The 27,759-nt window shown below is 36.2% G+C and overlaps 2 protein-coding genes across 2 annotated transcripts; both read right to left on the bottom strand.

The window, feature by feature from the left end:
* Window positions 1–386: 386 nt before the first annotated feature.
* On the bottom strand, window positions 387–9,432 carry got2a (glutamic-oxaloacetic transaminase 2a, mitochondrial). Its single transcript, XM_084409816.1, has 10 exons — window positions 9,049–9,432; window positions 7,068–7,224; window positions 6,712–6,840; window positions 6,558–6,617; window positions 3,739–3,900; window positions 3,412–3,516; window positions 3,053–3,203; window positions 2,175–2,340; window positions 1,939–2,089; window positions 387–1,840 (listed from the first exon to the last, which is right to left on the bottom strand). The coding sequence occupies exons 1-10, from the start codon at window positions 9,129–9,131 to the stop codon at window positions 1,718–1,720; spliced, it is 1,287 nt and encodes a 428-aa protein (XP_084265942.1). The 5' UTR covers window positions 9,132–9,432; the 3' UTR covers window positions 387–1,717.
* A 3,667-nt stretch (window positions 9,433–13,099) lies between these two features.
* calb2a (calbindin 2a) lies at window positions 13,100–22,506 on the bottom strand. Its single transcript, XM_084409798.1, has 11 exons — window positions 22,332–22,506; window positions 19,387–19,463; window positions 17,967–18,056; window positions 17,622–17,702; window positions 16,879–16,935; window positions 16,021–16,098; window positions 15,409–15,464; window positions 15,290–15,329; window positions 15,143–15,196; window positions 13,802–13,873; window positions 13,100–13,721 (listed from the first exon to the last, which is right to left on the bottom strand). Exons 1-11 carry the CDS (start codon window positions 22,423–22,425, stop codon window positions 13,605–13,607), a joined length of 816 nt encoding a protein of 271 aa, XP_084265924.1. The 5' UTR covers window positions 22,426–22,506; the 3' UTR covers window positions 13,100–13,604.
* Between the last annotated feature and the right edge of the window lie 5,253 nt (window positions 22,507–27,759).

Raw genomic sequence — 27,759 nt, 5'->3', positions numbered from 1 at the left:
AGGGATTTCAATTCAAAGGCTGCACACTTAGGCTGTTCCAGTCCATTTTTAGACACGCACTTGCGAACTTCCCACTTCCCCTCGGGGGAATCCTTCTTATACTGTCTATGGGGGACATAGACAGTATAAGAAGGATTCCCCCGAGGGGAAGTGGGAAGTTCGCAAGTGCGTGTCTAAAAATGGACTGGAACAGCCTAAGTGTGCAGCCTTTGAATTGGGACATCCTTCGTCGCGCCGCTGTGACGCAATCGGCCTTCGGAGGATGCAGCCTTCACATTGGGACACAGCTATTGACTTATTTAAAGTAGCTTTATTATAAAATACAATCATATGACCCACACAATGTTTTGAACACAAGCATCACAAAAAAAAAATTCAAACGTGAGTTTTCGTTGAGCTCACTTTTATTAATTTGATTGTTCATACAGTATCACTCGTGACATTTCATTTTCGATAAATAACTTTGGACATTTCATAAACCGCTTAATTTACTTTAGCAACTCAATAATCTGTTATACAAATATATGTATTTTAACCATTTTTCAAAACTGAATTATCCTCACAAACTGCATGTTTACATAATCATCAGCCATACACAGGATTAAACAAGCAAAGCTTTTCTTAAAGCATCGATTAACCACTGAAATATCAGTTACAATATATGTTTTAAAGTTGCTTTTTATCATAAAATGGATCGATTAATCCGATTTTGCCCACAGATGCACAAACACATTTTTTGACAAATCAGATCCAGTTTAATGGCCAGCTAGGATGTGTGAATTCCTAATGATTTATGAAATTATTTTTTTATGTGTGATATCTGTGACAATTACACAGAATAGCAAGATACATTTATAATAAATTACGCAAGAACACGTGTAGTGCAAACACTATGGGCAATCTTTCTTTACTAGTAGACGCTGACATTGCAGGTTACGATACCTCGGTATAGAATAAGTGCATTATCGTCACAAACATGTCTAAGCAGGACAAGTTACAGCTCAAGAAGACTTTTAATGCCGGATCATCAGTTTGATAAGAGTAATTGCCACGATAAAGACTTTTACAATTAATGTCCAAACATGAAATCCAAAAGATTTCTCTAACTTTAATAAACATGTTGTTAATTGATATATCAGCATATTTTGGACCATAAAAACATTCTTATCATGATTTCCTGTATCAGCACTGATAAGTGATATCCTTTAAAGCTTGTTTTTATTATTCTGCCTTAATTTATTCAGGGGCTCACATTCATTGTCATGAATTATAGGGATAGTTCACCCAAAAATGAAAATTCTGTCATTAATAACTCACCCTCATGTCATTCTAAACCCGTAAGACTTTCGTTCATCTTCGGAACACAAATGAAGACAATTTTAATTAAATCTGAGAGATTTCTGTCCCTCCATTGACAGCTACGATCATAATCATAATCCATATGGTAATCTCCATATGAGACGCATTCACTTTATATGACAAAACAGATTCATTTGTGTTCCAAAGATGAACAAATGGGTTTGGAACAACATGAGGGTGAGTGATTGATGACAGAATTTTCATTTTTGGGTGAACTACCTTTTACATTTATAATTCCAAATTAAGTGAACTAGAAGTCTACATTAGTTCTATTTCATATCTTGTTCTAAAAGACAGGCAGCAGAGGACTTTATATCATCTAAATTACTTTTTGCTTGCTCTCTGTCTGCTGCCAGCTTCACTTGGTGACAGCGTGGATGGAGTGTGCTAGATATTCCACGTTTGCAGAGGTCACGCCAGCCACGGAGATCCGGCCATCTTTTGTCATGTATATAGAGAATTCGTTAATCAGACGCTCCACCTGACAAAGAGCCACAAAGAAGACAAGCAGGGAAAAGCCAATGAGAAAAGGCTGAGGCCTTATCAGAGATACCCAGAACGCACTTTCTCTTGACTTACCTGCTCCGCTTTGAGTCCCGTGAAGCAGAACATTCCGATCTGGTCAGTGACATGCTGCCAGTTGTGAGTGGAGCCCTCCTTCTTAAGGTTTGAAACAAGCAACTCTCTCATCCTAATGATACGGTTGGCCATGCCTTTCACCTCCTCGAGCCTACCAGAAAAACAGTCGAGCCACAGTCTGTAGAGCTCAGATCTCATTGGCTGTGTTCATGACGGCGATTAATCTCTGGACTCACCATTCTTTGTAGAGTTCGGGTGTGTTGAGGATAGTGGAGGCGATGCGAGCTCCGTTCATGGGTGGGTTGGAGTAGATGGGTCGGATGAGAATTTTCAGCTGGGATTCCACACGCTTCGCCTCTTCAGCATCCTTACACACCACCGTGAAGCCCCCTACACGCTCACCTGAAGACGCAAGAGTATTAACTTTAAAATCGAAATAATTCTCCACAAGTATTTTGTCTAATTTTCCAAGTATCACACAAATCCTTGAATCCTTGAATGATAAATTGACTCAATAATATATCTGTACAGTGTATTTTCTCTTGCTATAGTGGGAGAAGTTTCACTTGTTTAAGGATAAACAAGTTAAAAACAAGTGAGATTACACTTACACTACCATTTATAAGAAATTAATCCTTTTTTTCAGCAAGGATGCATTAAATTGATCAAAAGTGACAGGAAAGGCATTTATAATGGTACAAAAGATTTCTATTTCAAATACATGCTGTTTTTTCTAACATTCTCTCATTCGTTTAAACAGTTTCCACAAAAATATTAAGCAGCACAGCTGTTTTTATCGTTGATAATAATAATAATATTTCTTGAGCAGCATATTAGAATGATTTCTGAAGGATCATGTGACACTGAAGACTGGAGTAATGATGCTGGAAATTCAGCTTTGCCATCACAGGAATAAATTACATTATAATATATATTAAAACAGAAAAAAGTTCTTTTAAATTGTGATACTATTACACATTATTACTGTTTTTATTGTATTTTTGATCAAACAAATGCAGCCTTGGTGAGAAGAGACTTTTGAATTAGGGAATTATTAACTTTTATATAAGTGTAATTAGCAAGGATTTGTTTTAACAATATATTTGATGCTCACCATACAGGCCCATGTTCTTTGCAAAAGACTGGGACAGAAGAATGTTGTGCCCCTGCTCAATGAAATAACGCACAGCCCAAGCGTCACGGTTGATATCGCCACTGGCAAATCCCTGGTAAGCCATGTCAAAGAACACCAGGAGATTTCTTTTCTGTTGAAATGAGAGTGAAGAATCTTATTATCACTGAAATAGTCATTCATTTGAGACTGAGGACAGTCATTCTTTTATCAATCCAAATGGTCAAACAAAGATAAGGATTTCATTCCAACTATGTGTTTCTGTCACTTCAATAAGTAGCTTTTCTGAGACCTGCAGTCCGCTTGATTTCGGACTTTAATTTAACGCCAAAACCAGTTACCTTGATCAGAGCAGCCAACTCTTTCCACTGCTCAGGCTTTGGGTCCACTCCTGTGGGATTATGAGCGCACGCATGCAGAACAATAACACTCTTCTCAGGGATTTTCTGAAAGAGAAATAAATAAATACATACATAAATCTGATTTCATTTGTGGGAAAAACATTTCCCCCCCACTTCATTTATACAAATACTCCACATATTACGTTATCCAGAATTTCAATACTTCATACTTAAAAGGTGGATCAGAAGAAAAGAACAGAGCTAAAATGCAACAAATGTACAATGCTTATTCCCAATAAAGTACAAGATATAAAACATTTTTCTTACTGAAATATCGTCCAAGGCTCCTTTAAGGTCAAAGCCAATGGTTTTAGGGTCATAGTAGGCGTAAGCATTTAGCTGCATGCCCGCATCTCTGAAGATAGGGGTGTGGTTTCCCCAGGAGGGTTTAGGCAGGTACACGCCCCGGGACACGTTATGGAATCGTGACTAGCCAAGAAGAAGTGATGTGAGTACTTGTTATTTGAACTACCTTTACAACCAATAACCAGAAATCAAAATAGTCAACAGTGACAACCCACTTTTTTAGTAGCCTTCCTTGGTTAACAAAAACAATCAGGCCTACCATCGCATTACAAACTCAAATTAAAAGCACAAAAATATATGAAAGAATGAAAAACTATTAGCTACAAGACTGTGCCCTTCAATTCATTGATGAAGCGGTGGACAACTCGTCCCATGAAGCATTGGGAATGAGATAAATAAGTCAAAAACAAATACAATATACACTACCGTTCAAGAGTTTGGGGTTTGTAATTTTTTTTTAGAAAGTAATGCATAATTATTGATCAAACAGTAAATTGTATATATATATAAAAAAATAAAAAAATCCTGAACAAACTGTATAAGTTTTCACAAAAATATTAAGCAGCACAACTGTTTTCAACTGTGATAATAACAAATTAGCCTGGTTAAAACCAGACCATTCTCAGTAGTAACTGAGTTATGGTCTGGCAAAGCTTCATTAATAACTCATTTCCAAAGAGGCGTCACCAACGGACGTCGCTCAAATGCCTCTGGGCGCAATTGGATAGACCTAAAACCAATCAGAGGGATCGTCATCGTGTAAAGCCATATGCTGCATCCCAATTCGCCTAAGTTACACTACGCCATAAAAGTATGTACTCTTTTTGTGAAGAAAAGGTATTTACTTTTGAATGTGTAGCAAAAAAGTAGGCAAGCTTTGGGACATACTACTTCGTCATCTTTATCGGACGGATCTGTCGCGTGCATCCTGTCACGTAAACTGCCCTGTCAATCATCTTGTCACAGATAAAATCCTCTATTAAATCTAATTTAATTTCCTACCGTTTCGGAGAGAAATGTAGTAGCACGTTCATCTGCCAGTGGGTCTTTCATGGAGACTGTCCTCATGTGTTTGCATTTTGAATATAATAATGCATTTAAAAGTTGGTGCGCTTCACCAACAGACGTCGCTCAAATGCCTCTGGGCGCAATTGGATAGACCTAAAACCAATCAGAGCGATCGTCATCGTGTAAAGCCCGCCTCACGCCCGCGATTTGGACGGATTAGAAATTGGCTTGAATGGGCTCTTTGCCAGACTACTTGCAGAGCAAATCTAAATTTGCCAGAAGTATGTCTGGGTTTTCCCAGGCTAATAAAAATGTTTCTTGGGCACCAAATCAGCATATAGAATGATTTCTGAAGCATCGTTCAGCTGAAAATTCAGCTTTCCATCACATTTTAAAATGTATAGAATAGAAAACATTTATTTTATATTGTAAAAATATTTCACACTATTACTGTTTTTACTATATTTTTGATCAAATAAATAAATACAGCCTTGGTGAGCAGAAGAGACTTCTTTCAAAAACATGAAAAAAAAAATTCTTACCAACCCCAGACTTTTGAATGGTAGTGTAAAATTAGGCAAGTAAATAAAATATTATTTTTAAAACATACTTAGTATTTGTTTCTAAAGGTTTATATTAGTGCTGTCAACGTTAACGCGTTAACGCATGCGATTAATTTTTGTCTGGTTTAACGTGTTAAAATATTTAACGCAATTAACGCAGCATCCGTCTTTTCTGTCATCCGTTGGCTAGCTTTACATTATATGATCACGCTCTTATTCATTTAAATGCTTTTAAACATTTCAAGCGCGGCAAGACAAAAGAGAAAGTGCTGTCTGTGAATGTCTTTATGTGACACACACACACACACACACACACACACACACAATGCATAGACAGGGCGCCAGAATCCAGTTCTCTTTCGCGCTTGAACTAACAATAACAATCCCAAAATGTCAGTTTTGTCGATTATCCTCAAAAGAGCAGTCTTAAATGATTTATATAAAGTCTAAAATGAACGAAGAGTTGCGAGAGAATGAGGCGCGCGTGTGAGATCCATAGACAGTACGGTATATAAACGGTGAGATCCGCGTGTCTGTCTGCTCTTAAAGGGACAGCAGCCAATAAAGCTTCCTGTCAGGGAACAGAGAAAATGACTCACTGCTGTTGACTAAATAACTTTTGTAGCTTTAATAAGGATTAACTATTTAATTTATAGTTTATGCAGTGCAGACTGCATATAACTTTGATAACTTTATTACAGTATATTTCCTAACTGTTAAGACAGGAAGGGCACGAATAAATATGACATTTATTATGGGTTTATGTTAGCATTGTTTTAAGTTCACTTAAATTAAAAAGTGTTATATTTTTGAAGCCTAATAAATGTGAAAAAGAAAAAAAAATCAGTAGCTGTATTAATATCAGTAATACTGGCCTTCATTCATAAAAAGATGCCATTAAAAAATTATTTAAAATATACTGTCTTTATGTTGTTTCTACGTTAATTTGATTAACTGTGAAATTATTACATTATAAAATATATTAAAAACGTACAAAAACATTTCTTTTTTTATTGCGATTAATTGCGATTAATCACAGAAAAAATGTGTGATTAATCTAGTTAAAGTTTTTAATCGATTGACAGCACTAGTTTATATACATACGAAGGACTAGGATGGGTCACTTCTGTTGTGCTCTATGACAGCCACATATAAAACGAAACAAATATATTATGAAATCCTTACAAACCACTATGTTTAACTACATACCAAAAAGTTAGCACCAATACGTAGAGATCCGGTTCCTGAGATCGTCTGGACAGTGATGCTCTGCGTGCAAAAAGAACTGGGAATTAATAATCACATCTAATACTTTAATAAGCAAAATACTTCCTTTTAAAATGCACTGCTTTAAAGTACTTACTCTTCCGCTCTTTAAGACCTCATTATCGGGTCCAAGAGCCAGCTGAGCGCAGGCCTTTGAAAAGTCTGCCAACCCTCCAATAGCAAGGTACTCTTTATCCAACTTCTTAGCAGCAATCTGGGCCTCAGCCTGACAATACCAAATTCTGTCATTTGTTTTGAGCAGGGATTAGAATATTAAAACTTTATTTGGCTGATTGGAAGTGGACAGAATTATGGACAATTGCTGTTTTAAAAGTATGTCAGCTATATAACAAAAAGCATTTTAGAAGATAAAACAGGCCAGGGTGATTCAGGGAAATCTAACAAGATCCTTGCATAATCATATCGTATGCCAATTGCTACGTTATGACAAACCTTTCGGACACAGTTAAGGACAAACGGCTTGCCCTGATCGTCTCTATAAGCTCCTACTCCGAGGTTCATCTTTTTGGGGTTGGTGTCACGTTTGAACGCCTCTGTGACACCCAGGATGGGATCAGGGGGTCCCATCTGTACCTCAGTCCACCATGAGCTGTGAAAAAAAAAAAAGAATACTTTTAGGTTAACTATTGAGTGCAAGTACGCTGTTCCAGTCAAATTGTTATGACTGTGTGTTGTCATAGGAAAATTGATGTTAATAGTTAAATTGTTTAATTTTTAAATACTTTTGGAAGTAAGGCCAAGCACTGTTATAGCTGTGAACCCCAAAGAATTTAGAGCAGTGCAGAAGACTGAAATTCAAACATTCCTGATAATTAAATACAGACCACCTTCTCTTTTCACCGGCCCGAAAACTTCTTTGCATATACAAAATCTACTCATTCTTCGAAACGTCTCATTAAAAATTCTCCAAGATGGATAAGTTTATCATAAGCTGATTATCATTACAGAGTTTTAGTTCTTGCTAAACTGGAAGGAATTCAATAACAGCTTGAGCTAGACTGCTAAACTCCACTATTGAGACTTCATGTCTGAACGTTAACAGTAGAGAGATTTAAACTCCAAGTTTAAGCACATTGCATGGCTGTATTTGTTCTGATGGATGCTTGGCAAACAGGTTCAGAATGGCCATGTCAATCTAAATAAAGATTCTGCTAGCTTGCCAAGACAAACAGTAGGCCATCTCTGTAATTACCAGTGTAAAATGGGAGTATAATTCCAATCTAAACCCCACCCACATAAAGTGTGGTAATCCAATGAAGAGATGTGAACAACACCCCACCCTCTGAATCAGAACCAATCATGTGTCACACTCACATACTGCCCTTTTCAACCCAGCTCTTGAATGTCAGTCATTTGTACCAATCAGCAACTAGAACTACAATAAAAACCAACCACACTATGTGCACTGCTGCTGTACTCTCAGCTTTTGAATTTAAGACATACTGCTACTTTTTTATCCTCAGTAACAAGCAGAACTCTAAGGGTAGAACAATAATTAATGACAATAATGTAATTTTACAGGACATATGGGGTTTTATTCTATTCTATTCTATTCCTACTCAAGTCACAGATCATTTCTATAGCATATAATTAAGTAAACCCAAAGCTGACAGACAAATAACAAAAAGTTATAAAGAAAAATGAATAGGCAAGTAAACAAAAATAAGATATATAAAAATAAATATGTATGCAGATAAAAAATTAATTAAAAGTAAATTAATGAATTTATGAATTATGTTCCTACAATTTTTAAGTGCCCTCCTAGCAGATACATTAATAAATAAATAATAAAGTTAGAGCGAATATAAAACACAAGTAAGTTAGATCAAATAAATAATATTTAGTATAAAATAAAATACAAATTTAAAATTGCAATGCAACTTAATACTTTAACAGAAACAGCAGTAACAGAAAATAAGTTTTTATAGGGAGGCTGTTTTTTCATCTCAATCATGATAATGCCATTAAATAGACAGAAAATATAATCTTGTGTCAGACAGTAGCAAGCTAGGCCTGGCTGAACCTGATATATCACTAATGTAATGTCATTATGAACACTTAACTTAAAATCTCGCCTGTGTTGATCTCATTAACTCTGATCGCTTATCAAAGCCCTATTAGTGATATTAGCCTATATAACTTCTGACATTGACAGTCGTCATATATGAAATTAAAATTTCATGTTGAAAGATAAAAAAACAACAACACTCGGTAAACATCAAAAGCATTAATAACTATGTTGAATTATAAGCACAATGAATGAATGAATGAGGCATTCAAGGTTAAAGTCTCATTTGTTACAGTAGAGTAACTTTCAGTTGTGCTGCTCTAGTCAGTCCGCGGCGCTAACTCGCTAGCACAAGCTAACTTGTCAACAGAGTGTTTGCACAAGAAAAATAAAGCCTCAAATTACCTTGCACGGAGCTGTAAGACTGCTAAAACAGGGGCCTGAGCCCCGACATTAGTCAAAATCTTGCTGGACTGCAACAGGGCCATTGCTGGAAGCACAGTTGACTTGGAGGAAGACTAACGCACACTGGCTGGGTTAACGTTACTTGAACTTGTGTGCTCTGCATGTGTTGATTATAGCGCCTCCAAGGACATTGCATTGCATTGCTGCTGGAGACAAGCGGTAGTACAGTAAATGGGACTCGAAGACTAGCCAGCTAAGAGTAACTGGTTTAACTGGGTTTTTAGCGCAATTTTCCACCGGACAAAATTGCGATTGTTAGCTCATGATTTCTGTTCTGTCTGTGCGCACCAATCTTGCACTTCTATCTACTCCTCAACCAGACCACCTAGAGACTTCGGGTTTTCGGCATTATGTTAAGGAAGGCACAAAAAAAAAATCCAGGAGAAGATTTTGGATTTCCTGGAAATTCCAGAAAAAACAAACAGTTTTTTGCAAATTTCTCGGCAACCATAATAGCTATCGAGTTGAAACAAATTGAAATTGCAATCGATAGCTTCTAAAATTTACAATAATATTAGAAAAACAATAATTGATCAAAAATCTTTCCTTTATGCTTCAAAAATTAATTAAAACTTTATATGAAGGGAAATAAGAAAAATATTGCCTTTTCACCTATAAAACTATTGTTCCACAGAAATACGTAAGGAAGGTATGAGAGTCATGAGCACAATTAATTCCACTGAATTACGGCAAGAAATCAATGAAGGTATCGATCAAGATTTGGAGAAGGAGCAAGAATATATGAGAAAACGACAAGAGGTTGTTGCAAAATAAATGGAAGAACGTTCAGCAAAGCGACAAAAGATGGCGACATCCACACCAACGGCTTCCTCATCAGGCCTATCTGATTTCTACGATGACTCGTGGCTTTCAGAGAATGTTTTGGCAAATATCTCGAAAGCAGAAGAAGAGTTTACAAAGTCACAAGCCAATAGTCAAGCAGAAAAGAAGGAAGAATCTGAAGAGGACAAAGCAGAAAAGGAAGCTGATACAGAGAAAATCGAGGATATTGAGTGAACACAAGATGTAAAAAATAATGAGCTAATAAAAAAAATGATGTTCAACTAGTCAAGTGATTGTGCCTTTTTTATTATCCATTGCTGATTTGATTTCAGAAAGTTCATTTGAATTTCAAGAGAAAGTTATATTCTCGAGCAACTTATTTTCTCTTTCATTTATCTCTTAGTGTTGTGATCCCATGACGTGCGCTAAAACACTCACTGAGTTTTTATTACTTGTTTTTCTGTACACTGAAAAAAAAAAAAAAAATGTTGTAGGGTTTAGTTTGGAACACTTTTCCCTCAGAAACTGCTAGTAAATTTCACAAATAATTACAGAGAAATGACAAGTAACGTCGCATTGAATACATTTTTAAGTTAAATGTCTGAAATAGTATTTCCTTGTATAAACATACTCCAATTTAAAAAAAAAAAAAAAAAAAAAAAACCATTTTACAGTGTATAGTGCCTGCGTAGGCTAGGCTACTGTATCAAATTCCATGTCCATGTCCAAACAATGGTTCAGTCTTTCCAGACAAATTACAAGCGACTTAAGAGGTCCATATGAAGGTAAAAGATTAGCAAAACGCGAGAGCACGTAGATGTGAACTTGAAAACTTATATAATAAATATTCGTATTTGTAAGTGAACATTTACACTCACAGCTCCAATGTGAAAACATGTAAAATAAAAATCTGAAGTTGAATGTTGAAATTTGCACTCGCAGACAATAGTCACAAACCTGTATTCTGAATTTGAAGCTGCAGACAAGTAGTCACAAATGTGTAAAATGCCATTCACATAAATATTATGACAGACACAAACTTGAAATGTAGCCTATATTTGCATTTAATCTTACATTCACATTCGCAGTAGCCTACAACCTCAATTAGGCACTTGCAACTTCTCAAATCTGTCACTGCAATTACGAATATTTATTGTAGAAGTTCTCAAATTCACATCAACGTGCTCTCGAGTTTTGCTACTCTTTTACCATAGGTCCAACACTTGCATCAGAGTGAAGCAGTAGCCAATGCATATTGACATACTAGTGCAATTATAATGAGTGGCCACTTGGAGTCATTGTTGCTCCACACGTTGCAGAACTGTTGAACCCCTCACTATTTAAAGTGCTAATACCAGTGAAAGGCTCACCTCTCTCTCTATTGGCTGTATACATAAAGGCTGATGTCTCTATACTGCATCTCTCTGCTTACAGACGTTGAGTTCTGCAGTTTACTTTCAAATGCTGTGAATACTGTCATGTATGACATCACAAATTAACGTTACAATGACTGCCAAACATGCTTGGCATATTTTCAGCATTAAGTGCATGAGTAAAGAATGAATCCGTGAGCCTCCATCCTAGCATCATGACCATTTATCATACATTTAAGCTCATTTTTGCTTGTCCTTTCTTGATCTTAGCAACCATCCCCCTTTTCCCTTTTATGCTTTCAATTTTCTATGAGACTTATGAGGCTCACAATGAGCCTGAAGGACATTAAAGGCCTTTATAATTATATTAGCATATGCTGAGTGGCAGAGAGAGAAAGCATTGGTGCTTTAGTGGTAACATCCTTGTCTGCCTTGCAAGAGATCCGGGCAAGATAAGCTGAGGCTGGTACATCTTCGTCTTAGAAGTTTAGTGTATTTGTAGTTGCTGTGAGCTATTAATGTTTGAAGCATAGCCTAGAAAGTTGATTCCAAGCCTGTGTATGGTGTTTTCTCAGATGCATGTCTTGGTTACTGCTGTTAATGGGATTTGTTCACTTTAATGAAAATAACATTGGTAGGAAAAGCATCTGCTAAACACATTAATGTCAGAAGAATGAGATCTGTTGTTGATTGCAGCAGTATCTAAAATTGTATGAACTATTGCACATTTAACACTGTTTTGAATGTTTCTTATACCTAGATCAGCTTCATCAAGTCTTAAAAAGTATTTAGATGCCTAATTAAAAGGCATCTAAGGCCTCCACATTTCAATTAGCATTGCATTGATTACCTTTAGGTAACAACTTTTTTTTTTTTTTTTAAGAACATAGCCTCTTTCCCATTTTGTAGTGTAGAAAGGCTATAGAGAAGAGGTGAATTTAGCCATCCACTCTCAATTCCCCATTAAATTCACAGTAGCTATATTTAAACATCATCAATAAAAGAACAGGATTATCTTCATTTATTAATTCATTAGTCTAGCAATTACAATATAGACATAATACCAGAGTATGAATGCTTTCTTAGGATGCTTAGGAAAAATGGGAAGGGCAAAGCTTTTTATATATTTAAAAGCAAAATTTTTGGAGCTGAGGAACCATCTCATAATATTTTCCTTTACAGTTCATTTGCTTTGAACAAAATTCTCACTGGTATCACTTGAACACTTGCTAAGAAAAAAAATCAGCATTGTGAAACTGTTAAATAGAGACTAATTGCTTCTTTTTTTTTAAAGTCTGCAGAAATGTTTAAGAAAAATAGTTAACATATTCAATTAATTATCAGTATTTATTTTTTACTTTAAACAGTAAATATTCTAAATTATTAGAATATATAGAATGTTAAATAAAATATAGGTTAGATTTTGTAAGATAAGATTTAGTTAAATAAATCATCAGTGTACGTTGGAGCAATGTTATCAGTCAATGCAAGCAGTGTAGAGAATCCCCATTTATAAAACCCAAACTGCATTTGGATGAATTATTCATGTTCTGATGATTAATTGATAGGAATTTCTACAAACTCTCCATGTAAGAGGAAAGTCTAGCAGATAAATTATTTAAAGTGGTTTAAATGCATCTGGACACAATTGGGAAAGATGTTTTCTAGAAATGTGATGTCTCCATCCAGCATGTCACAGAACTGACTGTATGGATGAGATGTTACGTGTAACAAAGGACAATTTCAAAGAGTTAAATATGTTCTGTTCTGTAAAAGAAAGAAATTCTCAAGCATCCGGATTAGCAAAAACAAATAAATGACAAAACATCAAATTTATATCACATTACTTTTATTAATGCTCTCAGTTACATCCTTAAACAGTATCAGCCAAAAAAAAAAACACACCACAAACCCAAACATAATTGGGCAGGAACAAGATGAAATGAGGACAAAAACAAACCGAAGAGGAAACCAAACGGAAGGGAAGAAACCAGAAGAAGAATTGAAAGCCAAGCACTCCAAATAAATATCTTATCATATTATACCATCAATCTGCTACTCTTTCAGAAAGATTCTTCTTTAAATATATAGTTTAAAAATTGAGCAGAGGGCATCATAGTAGCTGCAGTTTGTAGGCGAAGGAAAGCAGTGGCGATCGGGGTTGTGGGAAGGGAAAGGAAAGATGGGGAGAGGACAGACTTTGTGCTTTTCTGTGCACACTCATTCAGAACTCATTTCGAGAGGGGGATGGGAGGGGGACGGGGGTGCCCGGCACATGCACACGGTTACAGTATTCAGGCAGCTGGAACAGAGCTGAGATGAAGGTCAGGAAGCCTCGATTTACAGCATGGGCTCCCGGCAAAGGACGATCTCCAGCTCCGTGCGGTAAAGTTTCCCCCCGTCTGACAGTGCCATGATGCTTTGCTTATAACCAGTCAGGCTCTTGGTGTCCACCTCCTGAGGTTAAAACACAAGCACAGTACTGTAAGATTGCTTTTGTTATTTGTCACTGTGAAGTGCTATACTATTTATCTCACCTTATGGTTCTTCTCGTAGAGGTCCTTCAGGAGAGCCTCCAGCTCCTGCTCGTCAATATAGCCATTTCCATCCTTGAAAGCAAGAAAGCAACACCCATGAAATTCACAATTTACAAAACCTTTTGAATGTTCTTGTACTGATTTTTCTTTTCTAGACTTTAAAATTCCAGGAGACATTAAATAGCTTTGAAATTGAACTGTGGCGACCGAATCACTGTGTGAGTCGGATCGTTCAAATTTGTGGACGAATCATTCAGACCAGTTGTGTGAAATAGATGAACTCATTCACTGAAAAGATCTGACTCAAAAGAACTATTCATTCATGAATCAAGCACTACTCTCATGAACTTAGTGAATAAGGCTTAGATTTAGATCGAATGGCAGTGGAATACAGATGTATAGACCACTAATGATATGTCCTTTTTGATGCTTGAAAGCTTCCGTCACCATTTATCGTTTTAGCATGGAAAAGAGCCAGCTTTGGTGTCCAATAGAAGAAAGTAATATGGATTTGGAGGGACATCAGGGTAAGTAAATGATGACAGAATTTTTATTTTTTGGTGAAATAATCCAAGAGTCTGTTCATTTGAACAGAGCCATATTGGCTTAATGATGGCTTTTGAGTCACTTAATCCCTGTTAGAAATGCTATTTTTTCCAAACGCCTGTCTGTTTCAATTCTTATTTTATGACCGCAAGCCATAATAGTGCTTAGATGGCCTGGCATGTGATGTCTCGCTCTCGATATTTTTCATAACAACAGAAAGGCATTTTGACTGCGGGAAGGAGACTAATTCTACACTTAAATGCTAACATTTGATACACATTGTGTTCATGTGGATTACATTTCATGTATAACTGAAGGTTGGTCCTCATAGCAAGCCTGTGAGCGGGTGCTGTTGTCTAATGGTCTCTATTTGCTCAAAGATATTGATTACATAGAACAATGATGAGATAATCTTGCCTTCCTAAGGCATAAGTCTGGTCTGTGTAAGTTAACTGGAGAAAGACTAATGATGAACTTGTGGTAGCACAGCATTAAATAGCAATTTTCATCTTGCAGCAATTTTCATTGGGATTTCTGTAATTACTTGTGGTTGGCACTTAAACTGTTGTAAATGTGCTTCTGATTTTGCATTTTAAATCCCTTTCCAAATGATGATACCACCAAGCTGGAAGAAAAACAAAAAAAAACAGGCGCAGGTGCTTCTGCTCATTTTCCTGCACAGGTGAATGGGGACACTGTTTTGCATTCAGAAGGAGCTCACAAAGGAGGGTGAGATCAGATTTCCAGCAACACTACAGCAGTGCATATAAATCTACACAATATCATATACATCACCTTATCATAGAATGTAAAGATGGCGTTGAACTGCTCAGCAGTCAGCTTGACGCCCTGTTCAGCAATAAAAACATTGTTCAGTAGCTAAACATATTACATTTCAAACTAAAACCAAGCTAAAAACTTCATGTATGAATGTGCTCTCACCTGAAACTTCAACAAGAAATTCTCCTGAACCGGCAGAAGCCTTGACATAAACAGAAAAATTATTATTAGGTTGATGTGATTACAATATGAATGTGATTTTCTTTTCTTTTTTCTCTCACCTCGCCATTTCAGACAGACCCAGTTTCCCATCGCCATTTAGATCGAACATCTTGAGCTAAAAAGGAGAGAATGGTGCAGTTTAAATGTTTACACAGTATCCTGGTTGCATAAACTGCTAATACTAGTCTTATAAGTTAGTCATCAAATTGTTCATAAACGTTTCAGTTAGTCAGTTAAACGTAACTTGTTCGTACTTGTTCTTAAGACACAGTCTTAACATAATGATTATGTTTATGCAACTGAACTTGCGTCAAATTTCTTTATAAAATCAGTATGTCCTATTGCTGCACAACATTTCTAAACTTATTTTATTTTTCAAAGTGGGTAGAGGACAACTAAGGCTCTCAATTATCCAGCTGGCATGCCTTGGATTAATTCAGGTGTGTGTCTCTGGCCTTAAGATGTGGGCATATGTTAGCACAGCTGGAGTGCAGACACAACCCGTGGGGTCAGTGCATGTACTAGTCACTCAAGCATGGTGGCAAATGGCTCCAGGATTTAAAGGTAAAATAAAACTTTAACGCTTTTATGTCTAATGTTTGTTATTGGGTAACTAGGAGACACTAGGAGGATAAGATAATGACTAATGCACCACAAAGACAACAACTTACTATTGTTTGTGTGTATTCCTGCAATTTCTGGTCGTCATAGTGTCTGTTTGCCTTTTTAAGCAGGTCAGAGAGGAAGCCCTGTTGGAAAAAAGATTAAATTTAAATTTAAATTTAAATAATTGTTATGAGTTTAAAAACCTGTTAAAAGAAAATGCTAGGATTTCAAAACCTCTTTTGTCAGCTGATTTACGAAATTATATTTTAGATAATTATATACATATATATGCTATCCCATCTACTACAAAAATGTTCAATGAGGTTCAATATAGACACCTTGTGTTCTTGACAATTTATGCCAAAAATGTTCTATATAAGGAGAAATGTCTTAAATGATCGCATTATACTTTAATGTTCAGCGGGTTATTTAATTATTTTCTACTGATAATCTATGTTTGCAAGCATAAAATTAATTAATTAAAAGTGATTTAAAACTAAATGAATTAATTAAAACTAAATCCATGACGTGATCCTATGATGGGAACCCCTAAAAGATTCTATATATGAAACAAATGACAGATCCCTTCTATATATATATATACTGTCTACCTTTATATTCGGTTCTATATACAACCTTTTCTTCTTAGAGTTTATTATCTTACAAACCCCCTCCTGTTCTGGTTTGTGAACACCCTTAAGCATGACATCTGCTATACTTTTTTTTTTGAGGTCATCGTGTCCTCAGTGATCATTGCTTCATTTGCTTTGTTTACAAATGTAGTGATTTGTATACTCTCTTCGGATGCCAGCCACCAAATCCAATTTGCATAGTTTCCATCTGCCTCGTCACATTAGTGGCTGTGGAAACTCTTTTCAGGATTGTTGTGAAGGCCACAGCAGTAAAAGTAATAGAAATCTTACCTTAAGTTCATTAGCCTCAATGAAACCGCTGCGGTCTGTGTCATATTTCCGCCAGGCCTGTATACAGACAAACATACAAAAAAGATACTGTAACTGTACCATCATCAGTACAGCTTATAATTATATGTGCAATATATCTTAGATGTGACAAATCAGAGGGATAGGAGTGCATGTAAATGCAGAAGTGGAGAAATAATAGGCAAATTATTCTTACAGTACATTAATTAAAATAGTTTTTTCATTATACCCTCTGTAATTTCTATTCGAAGCAGCTGTGCATTGTTAGAGCAAGGAGCAAGAAATGCCATTTAATGAATTTTTTAATCTAGCAGCTGGCCTTGTTTCCATCACAGACTCTTATCAAAGATAGATGCCTCCCTCTACAGGTCTACGGAGAATTACAGCAGCGCATCAATAATACATGCATCTGAAAATAGAAGTTTGTACTTACTCATTCTATCCCTTTAAAAGGCTTGCCTACCACACTGGATGATTAAAAAGCTTCCCTTTCTCCTTAGTTCATTCTCTCTTCAACTTGACATAATACATCATTGAGGCAGTCACTTTCTGATGATCAAACCATCCGAAATGTAGTATTTGGCAATGCATTGTAATGAATAAGTATAGGGAAAATATTTGTATGGTTCCCAGGAGGAAATTTGTGTTTTATACTGTCTATATATATGTATATGTATGTAAATGACCATGGATCTATAAAATGAAAAAGTAGCATCATCACTTACTGCCATGAATTCAGCGCTGGATCCCACAAACTGTCTAAAGCAGAGAAGGAAGTTCTCTTCTGTGGGCAAGATCTGAGCCAGCTAATGGAAAGTATAGATTGGATTAGACACCCGTACAACAAGGGACTGTAAATAAATGAGAACCTACATTTTTTTCCTATTTGAGACCGGCTCTTTTTGGACAGCTCTATCAATAAGTTACAGGTTTGATTAAAGTCATGAGTGGAATTAGAGTTTCCTCTTCTCAGAAAGGATGATGGGATAATCGCGGTCTCTTAGGGTACCGGATATTTACAAGCTTGTCAATGGCAAAGTCACAGTGATGTAAGTGATGTGTTCTTCTACCTCTGACATCTCAATTCTTCCGTCTTTGTTCTTGTCGAATTTCTGCATGAACTCTGTCATCTTCTCTTTAAAGGCTGCATTTGAGGGGTCCTGTATGAAGACAGCACAACAAGATGAATCTTCTTCTCATTCTTTGCTTATTGGAAAAGCTTTAATCAGTTTGTGCTTCTCAGGTTAGGACAAAGCTAGCACTTTAGAAATGGTGTACATTGTTCTCTGCCATCTTCCTTGCCACCTGTAAGGCAGATAATAGAATTACTAACTTTTATGAGGCTCCCCCTGTTTTATTGTTGAGCATACAGGGATAAAGATAAAATCTCCTGTCCTCTCTTTCCTGGATGCCATCTGCCTAGTCATCTGGGGTCTTTATATATTTGATTTGCACACAGTTCACACTAAGCAAAGTCTGTATAAATAGGGCCCTATGTACTCTGTTAATATGAAGGAATTTTCCATATTGATTTTTCTGTACAAACAGCATTGAAAGGTGTTTTCCCCATATTTTGAATGACGTGTTTTAGGGTTAAAGGAAATGGGTCTTAGTGTCTCATCTAGTGTCTTAGTGTTTTTAGTTTATCTCATCTAAAGAGATAGAATTGCAAAAATAATGAACATTATCTGTTAAAACATTAATGTTTTGAAGTTTCAAACCAGCCCAATCTTCGAAACATTTAGCCCCGCCCTCTAATCATGCCATTGGTTGAGCCAGTGGAGGCGACGCTGACACACTGTAGCTTTGATATCTTAAAGTGATAGTTCACCCTGTTGTTCCAAACCTGTATGACTTTAATTTCTTTTGTGGAACACATTTTGAAGAATGTTTTTGTCCATACAATGAAAGTCAATTAGGTCCAAAACAACATCGGTCCCCATTTACTTTATTTTGTATGGGAAAACCAGCCCCCCAAAAAACATGGAGACATTTATGTAAAAAAGTTCTGTCATGAAATTCTAGATGGCGTAGGCTGATAGTTCTCAATCTTGCAATCACATCATTCTCTGTAGGGCACAGCTGATTGGTTCCTGCTGTATCAGTAGCCAATGAGCTCGCTGCTCAACCTTCAAACACTTGGTCAGCATTTGCTGTAGCAGTCGCAGCACGCTTTCAGAAACCCTCTCATCTTCCCCAGCTCCACCTGTATAGATCTGCTACAGGTAACTCACGTATGCTATATTATACAGCAGCAGCATGTCCTCCTTGCTCAAAGCAGCGTGTAGTGTATGATTTGGCAATAGCAAGTCCCATACTTGCTCTGCAGCAGCAGCAATAACAGCAGCAGATATTTTCCACCAAGACCAAACATATCAGTTAAGGGCTAGTTTGGGTTTCCCTAAGTTCCCTCATTACTTTGAGAATTCCGCAGTTTAGTTTGAAAGACTTTATGAGATGTTAATGCTTCTTCACTTGTCCGTAACTTACCACACCAGCCCCTCTCCGTGCACTCTCCAGCTGACTAAAGAAGTTTTCAAGCTCCTTATCCTCAATGTAGCCATTTCCTGCAATATAAGGAAGTCTGGTTCAGTACTTATTGAGATGCCTTCATCTATAATGATGTTTGTCATTATATGACTAGATAACTACTGTCTCTCAGTGGAAATGCTAAGTAATGAGATTGCCTAGATGGCTGCTTTGAAGCTGGTTAACTCTAGATTGGTTTGTTGGCTGGCACCCAATCCAAGTAACACAGTTCTTAATTAAAAACTTTTGATGGCTAGTCTCCCAGTTAAAGCTTTGAAGGCTCTCTCTTTCCCATTTTTCCTCTAATTGGGGGCCTTACGGTATGAGCCTTTTAAAGCCATTTATTTGAAAAGACGAAAAGGAGATTCTTCTTGATGCTTCAGAGAATATGCTGAAATTTTAAATTACCCCCACAAATAAATGCAATATTACCATCTGGGGGTAATTTCCCATGCCAGGAAATTGGCCCTTCATGCAAAGGAAATATGTGTATGTGTACGCGTTTGAAATGGGATTTTGTGTCTATGGCCTAATACATCACCAAAGTGACTGTAACTTGTGTGAAGTGAGAACTGCATTGGGTACATAAGTATTGTCCTATTATCATGTTTGAAATGTCTTAGTGTGAACTGCTATTTTGATGAATTTGCCTGTGGATTATAGTGGCATTTCTAGACAGCTGGACACATGACTCATGGGAAATATCTCTTTCTGTTATTTATAATAAATGTGAAGTACCATCACTGCATGGCTGTGAAAATACTATGAGCTGAAGACAGGCAATCTTACTAGTGTGTCAGCAATTGATCTGTCTATTGTGTTGAGAGAATGAACACTGACTGAACACTACATACATTGATTGTAGACAAAGATCTATGCAGAATAATTCATCTACTAAATTGTTGGGTGCAATACATAATAATTAATAGTTTATACATGCATTAATCCTGCTGAGTATGTTGGAATTGACCGCTATGTTGCCATCTGGTGCTGATATGATTGCTCTGACATTTTCAGAGATATGACAACCATTCATTCTCTTTACAATGAATTGAATTTTTGTTTACACCTTGAACTAATGGTCTTTGAGAATGTCAATGTGTACAGATTGTTGATTCCATCATGCTTATATGCAATATGGCCCAAGCATACATATTGGCTATTCATTCCTACCATATTTGAATTCTATACCTGTTGGCTCTGCCTATGCTATTACCATAATTTTCCAGCCATCTTGGATATAGAACTGATGTGTTGGAGTAGCCATTTTGGATTATGACATAACAAAACATATCACTTGCTGAACCAGTTCAATTGTGTTGCAGCTATGAACTTTACTGATTCTAAAATGGAAGGAATTTCCATCAAGCCAACTTGAATGAGTGGTAAAGCATCTTTAATGGAAAATAATTCCAGATGCTCCTCAATATCTAGATGTTATTCTATGATAATGTGAATGACTGAGAATCTTCATGAAAAATGTCTTCCTTAAAAACAATTTTGTAGCAGTTACATTTATAATTGCTTACATTTTAAATAAACATATCATAAGCCATCCCTCATAAACTTTACAGATTGTGTACCTACCTTCTTTTTAATGGAATCATGCTAAGCACGAACACCAACTCTCTTGAAGCACTTAAACACTTGAAACGTTGTTGTTTTTACTTTATATGAGGAATCTTTCATGTAATGTTTCATATAAGAGATAAGTAGGTTCTTCACATAGCTAATAGTAGGCTACGTTATTTACCCTATCTATTTTTTCTTTTCTTTTCTGTATTTCATTTAGGCTATACAAAACGAACAGGAAAGAAACACTAACCAAGTTGCCAATAACGATAACATCTGCTCCACGAATACGATTATGATCCTAATACATAAATAATTAGTCAATGAGATATTTTCAGCTTTCGATATTGCAGGATGTAAGAAAACTCTCCCAGAATAATGCGGTTCCTGTAAGTGATCTTCACAAGATGTCCTGGGTGATGAGGACCTTGAACACACACGCCCATCATCATCCCAACAATGTGCAATGACAGATGCCCAGGATGCGTTCAAATAAACTTGAGAATACACCGCGTTGGAGAAAGTGAACTTTCTCAAACCCAATCAGCGCAGGCATGATGCACAAAAATGATGTCGAGGTGGGCAGATCACTACATTTTGAAATACAGCTCCGGTGAAACAGAAAAAAATAATTTCACTAATGGGACACAATACTATTTGGAGCCCCTTATAGCCTACTGGAAACGCGATAGGTTAGTAGCACTAATAAATTAATAAACAATTTTTATTTTTTTTAAAGTTGTAGGCCTATAGGTTTTCATTGATTTTGTCCACGGCTTATTAGATCATAGCAGTGGTAGAAGTCTACTCTCGATTTGTAGCCTACCAAGAAGTGCACTAAAAATGTTTTATGATTATCAAGCAACATCAACAAAAATGACGTATCTGTGACAGGATGGAGTTCATAAAATAGGCTAATATGCTGGATTGTGTGGGTGTGTGTGTATATATATATATCGTGTATAGAAACAATATCGTGTTTCTATACAATTTCGGAAATTACTTTTTTGGGCATTTTATTATTTTCTAAGTTTGTTTCACGCCATAGTCTACAATCAATGCATTAGCCAACTGATTACAATTACATTGGGTCATAAATGTTCGAATGTTGTTGATTAAGTTTCTTTCTCTGATCAATTGTTTTTTTCACGTAAAAACTGCCAAATTCTTTAATATTCACACAGAGATATTGAACCCTATAAAGTGTCTACAAGGGTTTCACGTTAGCGTCAAACTTTTTTTCTGCTTTTTTAATGATAAAATTTCACTTATGACATAATTAGTTCTTTTTTTAGAATCATAATCCGTGGAATAAACGGCGCATCTGTACTCACCGTCTGCATCAAAATGTTTCCAGATATCCAGGAACTGTGATGCGGTCAGCTCTGCCAAGTGAAGGTAGGGAGGCTGCTGTCCTTTGTTTGCCATGTTTTCGTATATCTGTCCTACTGTCCGCAAGAATATCCCGAGCGAACTTTTACTCACTCAGAGTCCAATTCGCACTGTAACTCCCCCAGTGCTTTGCAGGGGGTTTTAAATGCGCTGAGTGCTTGCAGTTCTTTGGCGCTCATGTGGGTGGCGCAGTGGATCCAGCATCACTGTTCCATGGCTCAGCACTCACGCACGTGCTGGAGATGCTCAGCTATACAGATGCGTTCTTGGACCAGAATCACTGAATGTAGGCTATTAAACGTTCTGCTCTGCTTACGTAATGTATAGCCTATGCCTGATATTTATGTAAACTTCCCCAGCTGAATTTTTATTTTTTTTGAAAAATCTTTTTTTATTGATTATATAGGCTATGTGGCTGATATTTGTATAAATTAGGGAATGACTCATTAAGCCTGACTATATCTTATACGATATATATAGGATATATATAGGATATATATATATATATATATATATATATATATAGCCTATATTTTTATCTATATATATATTTTTTTTATATTATATATAACCTATATATATATATATATATATATATATATATATATATATATATATATATTTCATATGTGTAATGGGATGTGTGTGTGTGTGTGTGTGTGTGTTTGTAGTTAATCACATATTTATGTCAATTACTGTTTTTTTTGTTCAATTGAGTTTTGTTGGAGCTTCAATGTAGTTTCCCATTTTGTTCTATACTAATGCAGGCTAAATTGTGACCATGTCTGTAGTGTCTCCTCCCCTTATAGCGTCTCTCTTAGCATAAATAATACAATTTTGAGTCATTTATTTTTCCACACAGTTATTCTCCACTAGCAGAAATCAAGCTTTGTGCGTCATAAAAGCAACGCACACATTGAAAGCCGTTTGCAGCTGCGTATAGGAGTGGAGCAGAATGAGAGAGACTTCCCCATCCCCTCTCAAACATTCTGTAATCCTCCAGCTGCCTGCTCACTTATGAGAGAAACCCCTCAACAAGCAAACCTGAAGTCAGAGAAAACACCAACTCCCATACTCTAGTCAGTGAGTGGAGTGACTAAAAACATTCCAATGCTGTTTTACTAAATTATTCTAAATATATGCTTCTTTACAGTATAATTTGATACAGTATGGAGCGTGTACAGCAGGCTATGTAGTCATTAAAATGCACACTAAACACATAGGCCCGGTTTCACAGACAGGGTTTAGAATAAACCAGGATTAGTTCAATTAATTAGGACATTTCAGAAGCTTTTATAACCGTGCCTTAGAAAAAAAAAACATTACTGGTGATGTGCATCTTGAGACAAAACAATGGCACTGACATATTTTAAGATTTTAATTTGCTTTCAGTTAAAATAGCTCAAACATGCATTTTAGTCTGGGTCTGTGAAACCGGGGGTAAGTCAGAAGTGTTTATGAAAGTGTGTCCTCTTAGAGGTGCTTACAATCACACAGAGCGATAAAAGACATACGTCCCTGCGGAGCCCGCAGCATCAAAGGCTAATTATCCCACCGCAGTCATGCATGCGTACTGCTGCCTGCACCATAGGAACACGGATCGGAGCATTGGGGAAAGTAATGCTCACTTACCACATGGGATCCCGGGAACTCAGCAGTAATTACTGCACCCCTCATTGCCAAATATGTGTAAGCAGCCAGCCCATGCGACACTCCAGAATCTTTAATGCCAGTTACAATCGTTTGATAGAAATGGTTCCATTGGGCCAGATTAATTAAATCCACACACTTAATTACATTTTGCACATCCCATAGAGAGCCGGTGGCTTATGAGGACCCTCTCAGCGGTCAGAGCGTCTGAACACTAATCTTGATTATTTGCATAAACAGAATTTCAAGTTAATTCAGGGAAAAAAACTGGTTTCGACAGCATTTAGAACTGATTGGAGAATGTATTTTAAATTCCAATTGAATTCATGGATTTTAATTTAATTTGAATTGCAATAGCAAACAGAATACAGAATTGTAATTCAAATTTGAATGTAAGTTGAATTAAACTTAAAATGACTAGAAAAGCTAAATTTGTCAGGACAAACTTTAAATGTTGGCTTATCAAAGCTTTGTTTAAAAGGTTTTGGAAAACAAATAAAAAGCTTTAGTTTTAAAGTGGATGGATGGATGGATGAATGAATGAATGAATGAATGAATGAATGAATGGATGGATGAATGAATGGATGGATGGATGAATGAATGGATGGAGGGTTCACCCAAAATTTTTGTCATGCTGGTAACCACCAGACATTTTACAGCACCCATTGACTTCCATATATATTTTTTTTCTTATCATGGAAGTCAATGGGTGCCAACAAATTTCTGGTTACCAACATTCTTCCAAATATCTTCTTTTGTGTTCAACAGAAGAAAGAAACTCATACAGGTTTGGAACAACTTGAGAGTAAGTAATGACAAAAATGTCAATTTTTGGTGAACTACTACCCCCTTAATGTTAGATTTCCAGAGTAAGTCATAAAGCATTTTTTTTTTTTTAAACATGGCTTTAGATATAAAGATAAACCATCAAAACTGCATGCTTTTGATCTTATAAATTATTACATGACATATGGACAAATTGCCAAAATATAACTCTAAGCAGAGTTTCATACAGTGTTTTGTAGCTACTGGCCTTATCAAGAGCAGAAGAGCTTTCACTCACTTTCAAGGTTGCTGTGCTTCGTTTCTCCCCTGTGAATGCTTAGCTGTTGATGTGAAGTGAAATATGAGACTCTATACCTCCAGTAAGGGCAGTGTCTCAAACTGGATTGTCATTCATCTTCATTTGAGGAGAGACAAATGTGACTTGTTGTGTACTGACTTTATGTCTTAAGCTGTAGCTATAGGTGGAGGGGAGATTCATTTTAACTGTAGTTCACTGAATGTGCAAATGTTTTAGAAACAAGAAAGAAACCTTTATAGACAAACATGTATATAGAACAGAAAAAGCAGACCCATTTCATTACTGCTTGCAAACTTGTTTACATCTTGGGGGTTTGTGGGGTTTGCAGTGATTGAAGATGCTATCAATCTATACCTTTGCTCCGTCTAGACAGTCCTGCCATGAGGCAGAGTGTTTTAGTCTGATCCTGAGGAATAAACAGTTTCCATTTGTCATTGACAAGAGGAAGCACGTAAATCGCAAGCTTCTTTTAAAGAAGCCTGATCCTGCAACATTAACATTCCTGCTGAATGTTTGTAACAAAGCTTTTTGTAAAGGCTGTCTTTACTACGAGTATGCAGACATTTCAAATGTATATCTGAAACTCATAATATATATATATATATATATATATATATATATATATATATATATAGAGAGAGAGAGAGAGAGAGAGAGAGAGAGAGAGAGAAAATGTTTGCAAAACACATATAACTGAATGAATAGGCATAATATAAGTAATATGCATCTTTATCAATATACTTTGACCATTTTCTGTACATTTAGAAATACCATTATTAATACCAAATTTTCAGAAAATATATTGTTTGCTGTATGGGTGTTATATGGGGGTATGACAAGCTCCAAGCTTAAGGGTCTAACAAATGCATTAAAAAAGGGGTGAATTTAATATTTTTTAGATTAAAATACTTTGTTCTTTTACTACTGAGAAATTAAACAGAAATTTGAATGCATATTTGAATACGTTGGTTAGTATGACAGCAGAACATTGTGAATAACATATTCATTGTAACACAATTTGAGTACACAATATTTTTTTATATAATCCTTTATAGTCAGAGGCTTTTGTCCTCTTATGAGACAACCTTTCATAGAGGTTATGGAAGGGCTAGGGATCTAATATGATCTACAAGGCAAAAATGTCAATCAATATTCTCTGAAAGTGACAGTGAATTAATATGATCATTGAGGGATAGTCAGTCAATACCATCTGCTTGCCTTGTCACACAGTTCTTGGCTGTTCTCCAGTGATCTGGCTGCTGACGGCTGAGTTTAGGAGTGTGGAAAGTCTTTATTCAGCAGAGATGTCTAAGTCTATTTCCCCTGTATACCCCCAGATGCACCTTTAGAGTGTAATTGATCAACTTCCTTCATCTACAGTAAGGTTCAAAAGTCTGAGACCACTAAGGAAACGGCTTCTATTTTGCATTTTTAATAAATTAAAATTTTAATTTAATACATTAAAGTTGGCATGAAATGGCAGTATTTTCTTCCCTGTGACATATATACGGCTTTTCAAACAAGAAAAAATGATCAGGAATTGATTGGATGGTTGTGGTTTGCTATTGCAGTGATGTCATGTGAGTGACAGGTTGTCCCGCCCTCACACCAGTAAATATGTCATCAGAGAAGAGAAGAGATGTTGCTTCAAGAGGGAGGGGAAGTAATTTTGATTGAAGATAATGAGGGCTCATGAAAAAAAAAAAAAAAAAGATTTGCACGGATAAATCATTTATAATAAGTACTGCAATATTCCATAAAAATAAGAATTGTCCATTTTGATTTCATGCTTTACATTTAAATACCAACATACTTTCATTATAAATGATGAAAACCCATTAAAACAGCTGAAAACCCATCTCTTCCGTGAGCACTTAACTTCATAAAAAAAAAACCCTTTCCCTTTAAAACCTCACTTATCATGCTTATGCTACTCTGAATAATGCCTGAACTTCGTATTCTGAGCACTTCTTGCGTTGTTGTTGTTTTTGCCTCTTCATGATGACTCGCTTAATTTAGTCCTAATTTGTAAGTAGCTTTGGATAAAAGCGTCTGCTAAATGACTAAATGTAAATGTGATATTGTCAGCATAAAAAATTTAAAGAAAATTTAAATAGAAAAGTAAAATGAATGCTAGTTGATAATCAACTTCCATCACATGATCAATTTAGTCTTTTCTTTCTTTTTTTTTTTTTACTTTTTCAATTTCTATATATTTTGAGATTTAATTGTGACCTTAAATCCCAGAAATTGAATGTGCTATTACAATTTTGAACCCCGCTGTATATTAATGAGACAGGGGATTATCATTTTACCAAGAGAGATGTCATGAATGTGGATGTGAGAAAGGCACTGACCTTTGAACAGTGTTCAGAATGACTTCCCTGCTGTGTCTCTCGCTGAACTGAAGCCTGTTTAAGGATAAATGAGATCTCTCTTTCCAATATGGTCCCTCTTCCTCAGTGAATTTCACTGTTCCAAGGATGTGTATAGATGGTTAATGGTGACGTGTCCCCTGAGTGTTCTCTCACTCTTCCTGTGTCCCCTGCTGCAAACATGATTTGAGAGAGATGGCGAGATATACTGTAAAGTGTAGCTCTCCATCAAGCACGGGATCGCAGCAGGCTGATTAAAGT

The sequence above is a fragment of the Rutilus rutilus genome (assembly GCF_951802725.1).
Source record: "Rutilus rutilus genome assembly, chromosome: 5".
Classification (NCBI taxonomy): domain Eukaryota; kingdom Metazoa; phylum Chordata; class Actinopteri; order Cypriniformes; family Leuciscidae; genus Rutilus; species Rutilus rutilus.
This window is presented reverse-complemented; position numbering and strand designations above follow the sequence as displayed.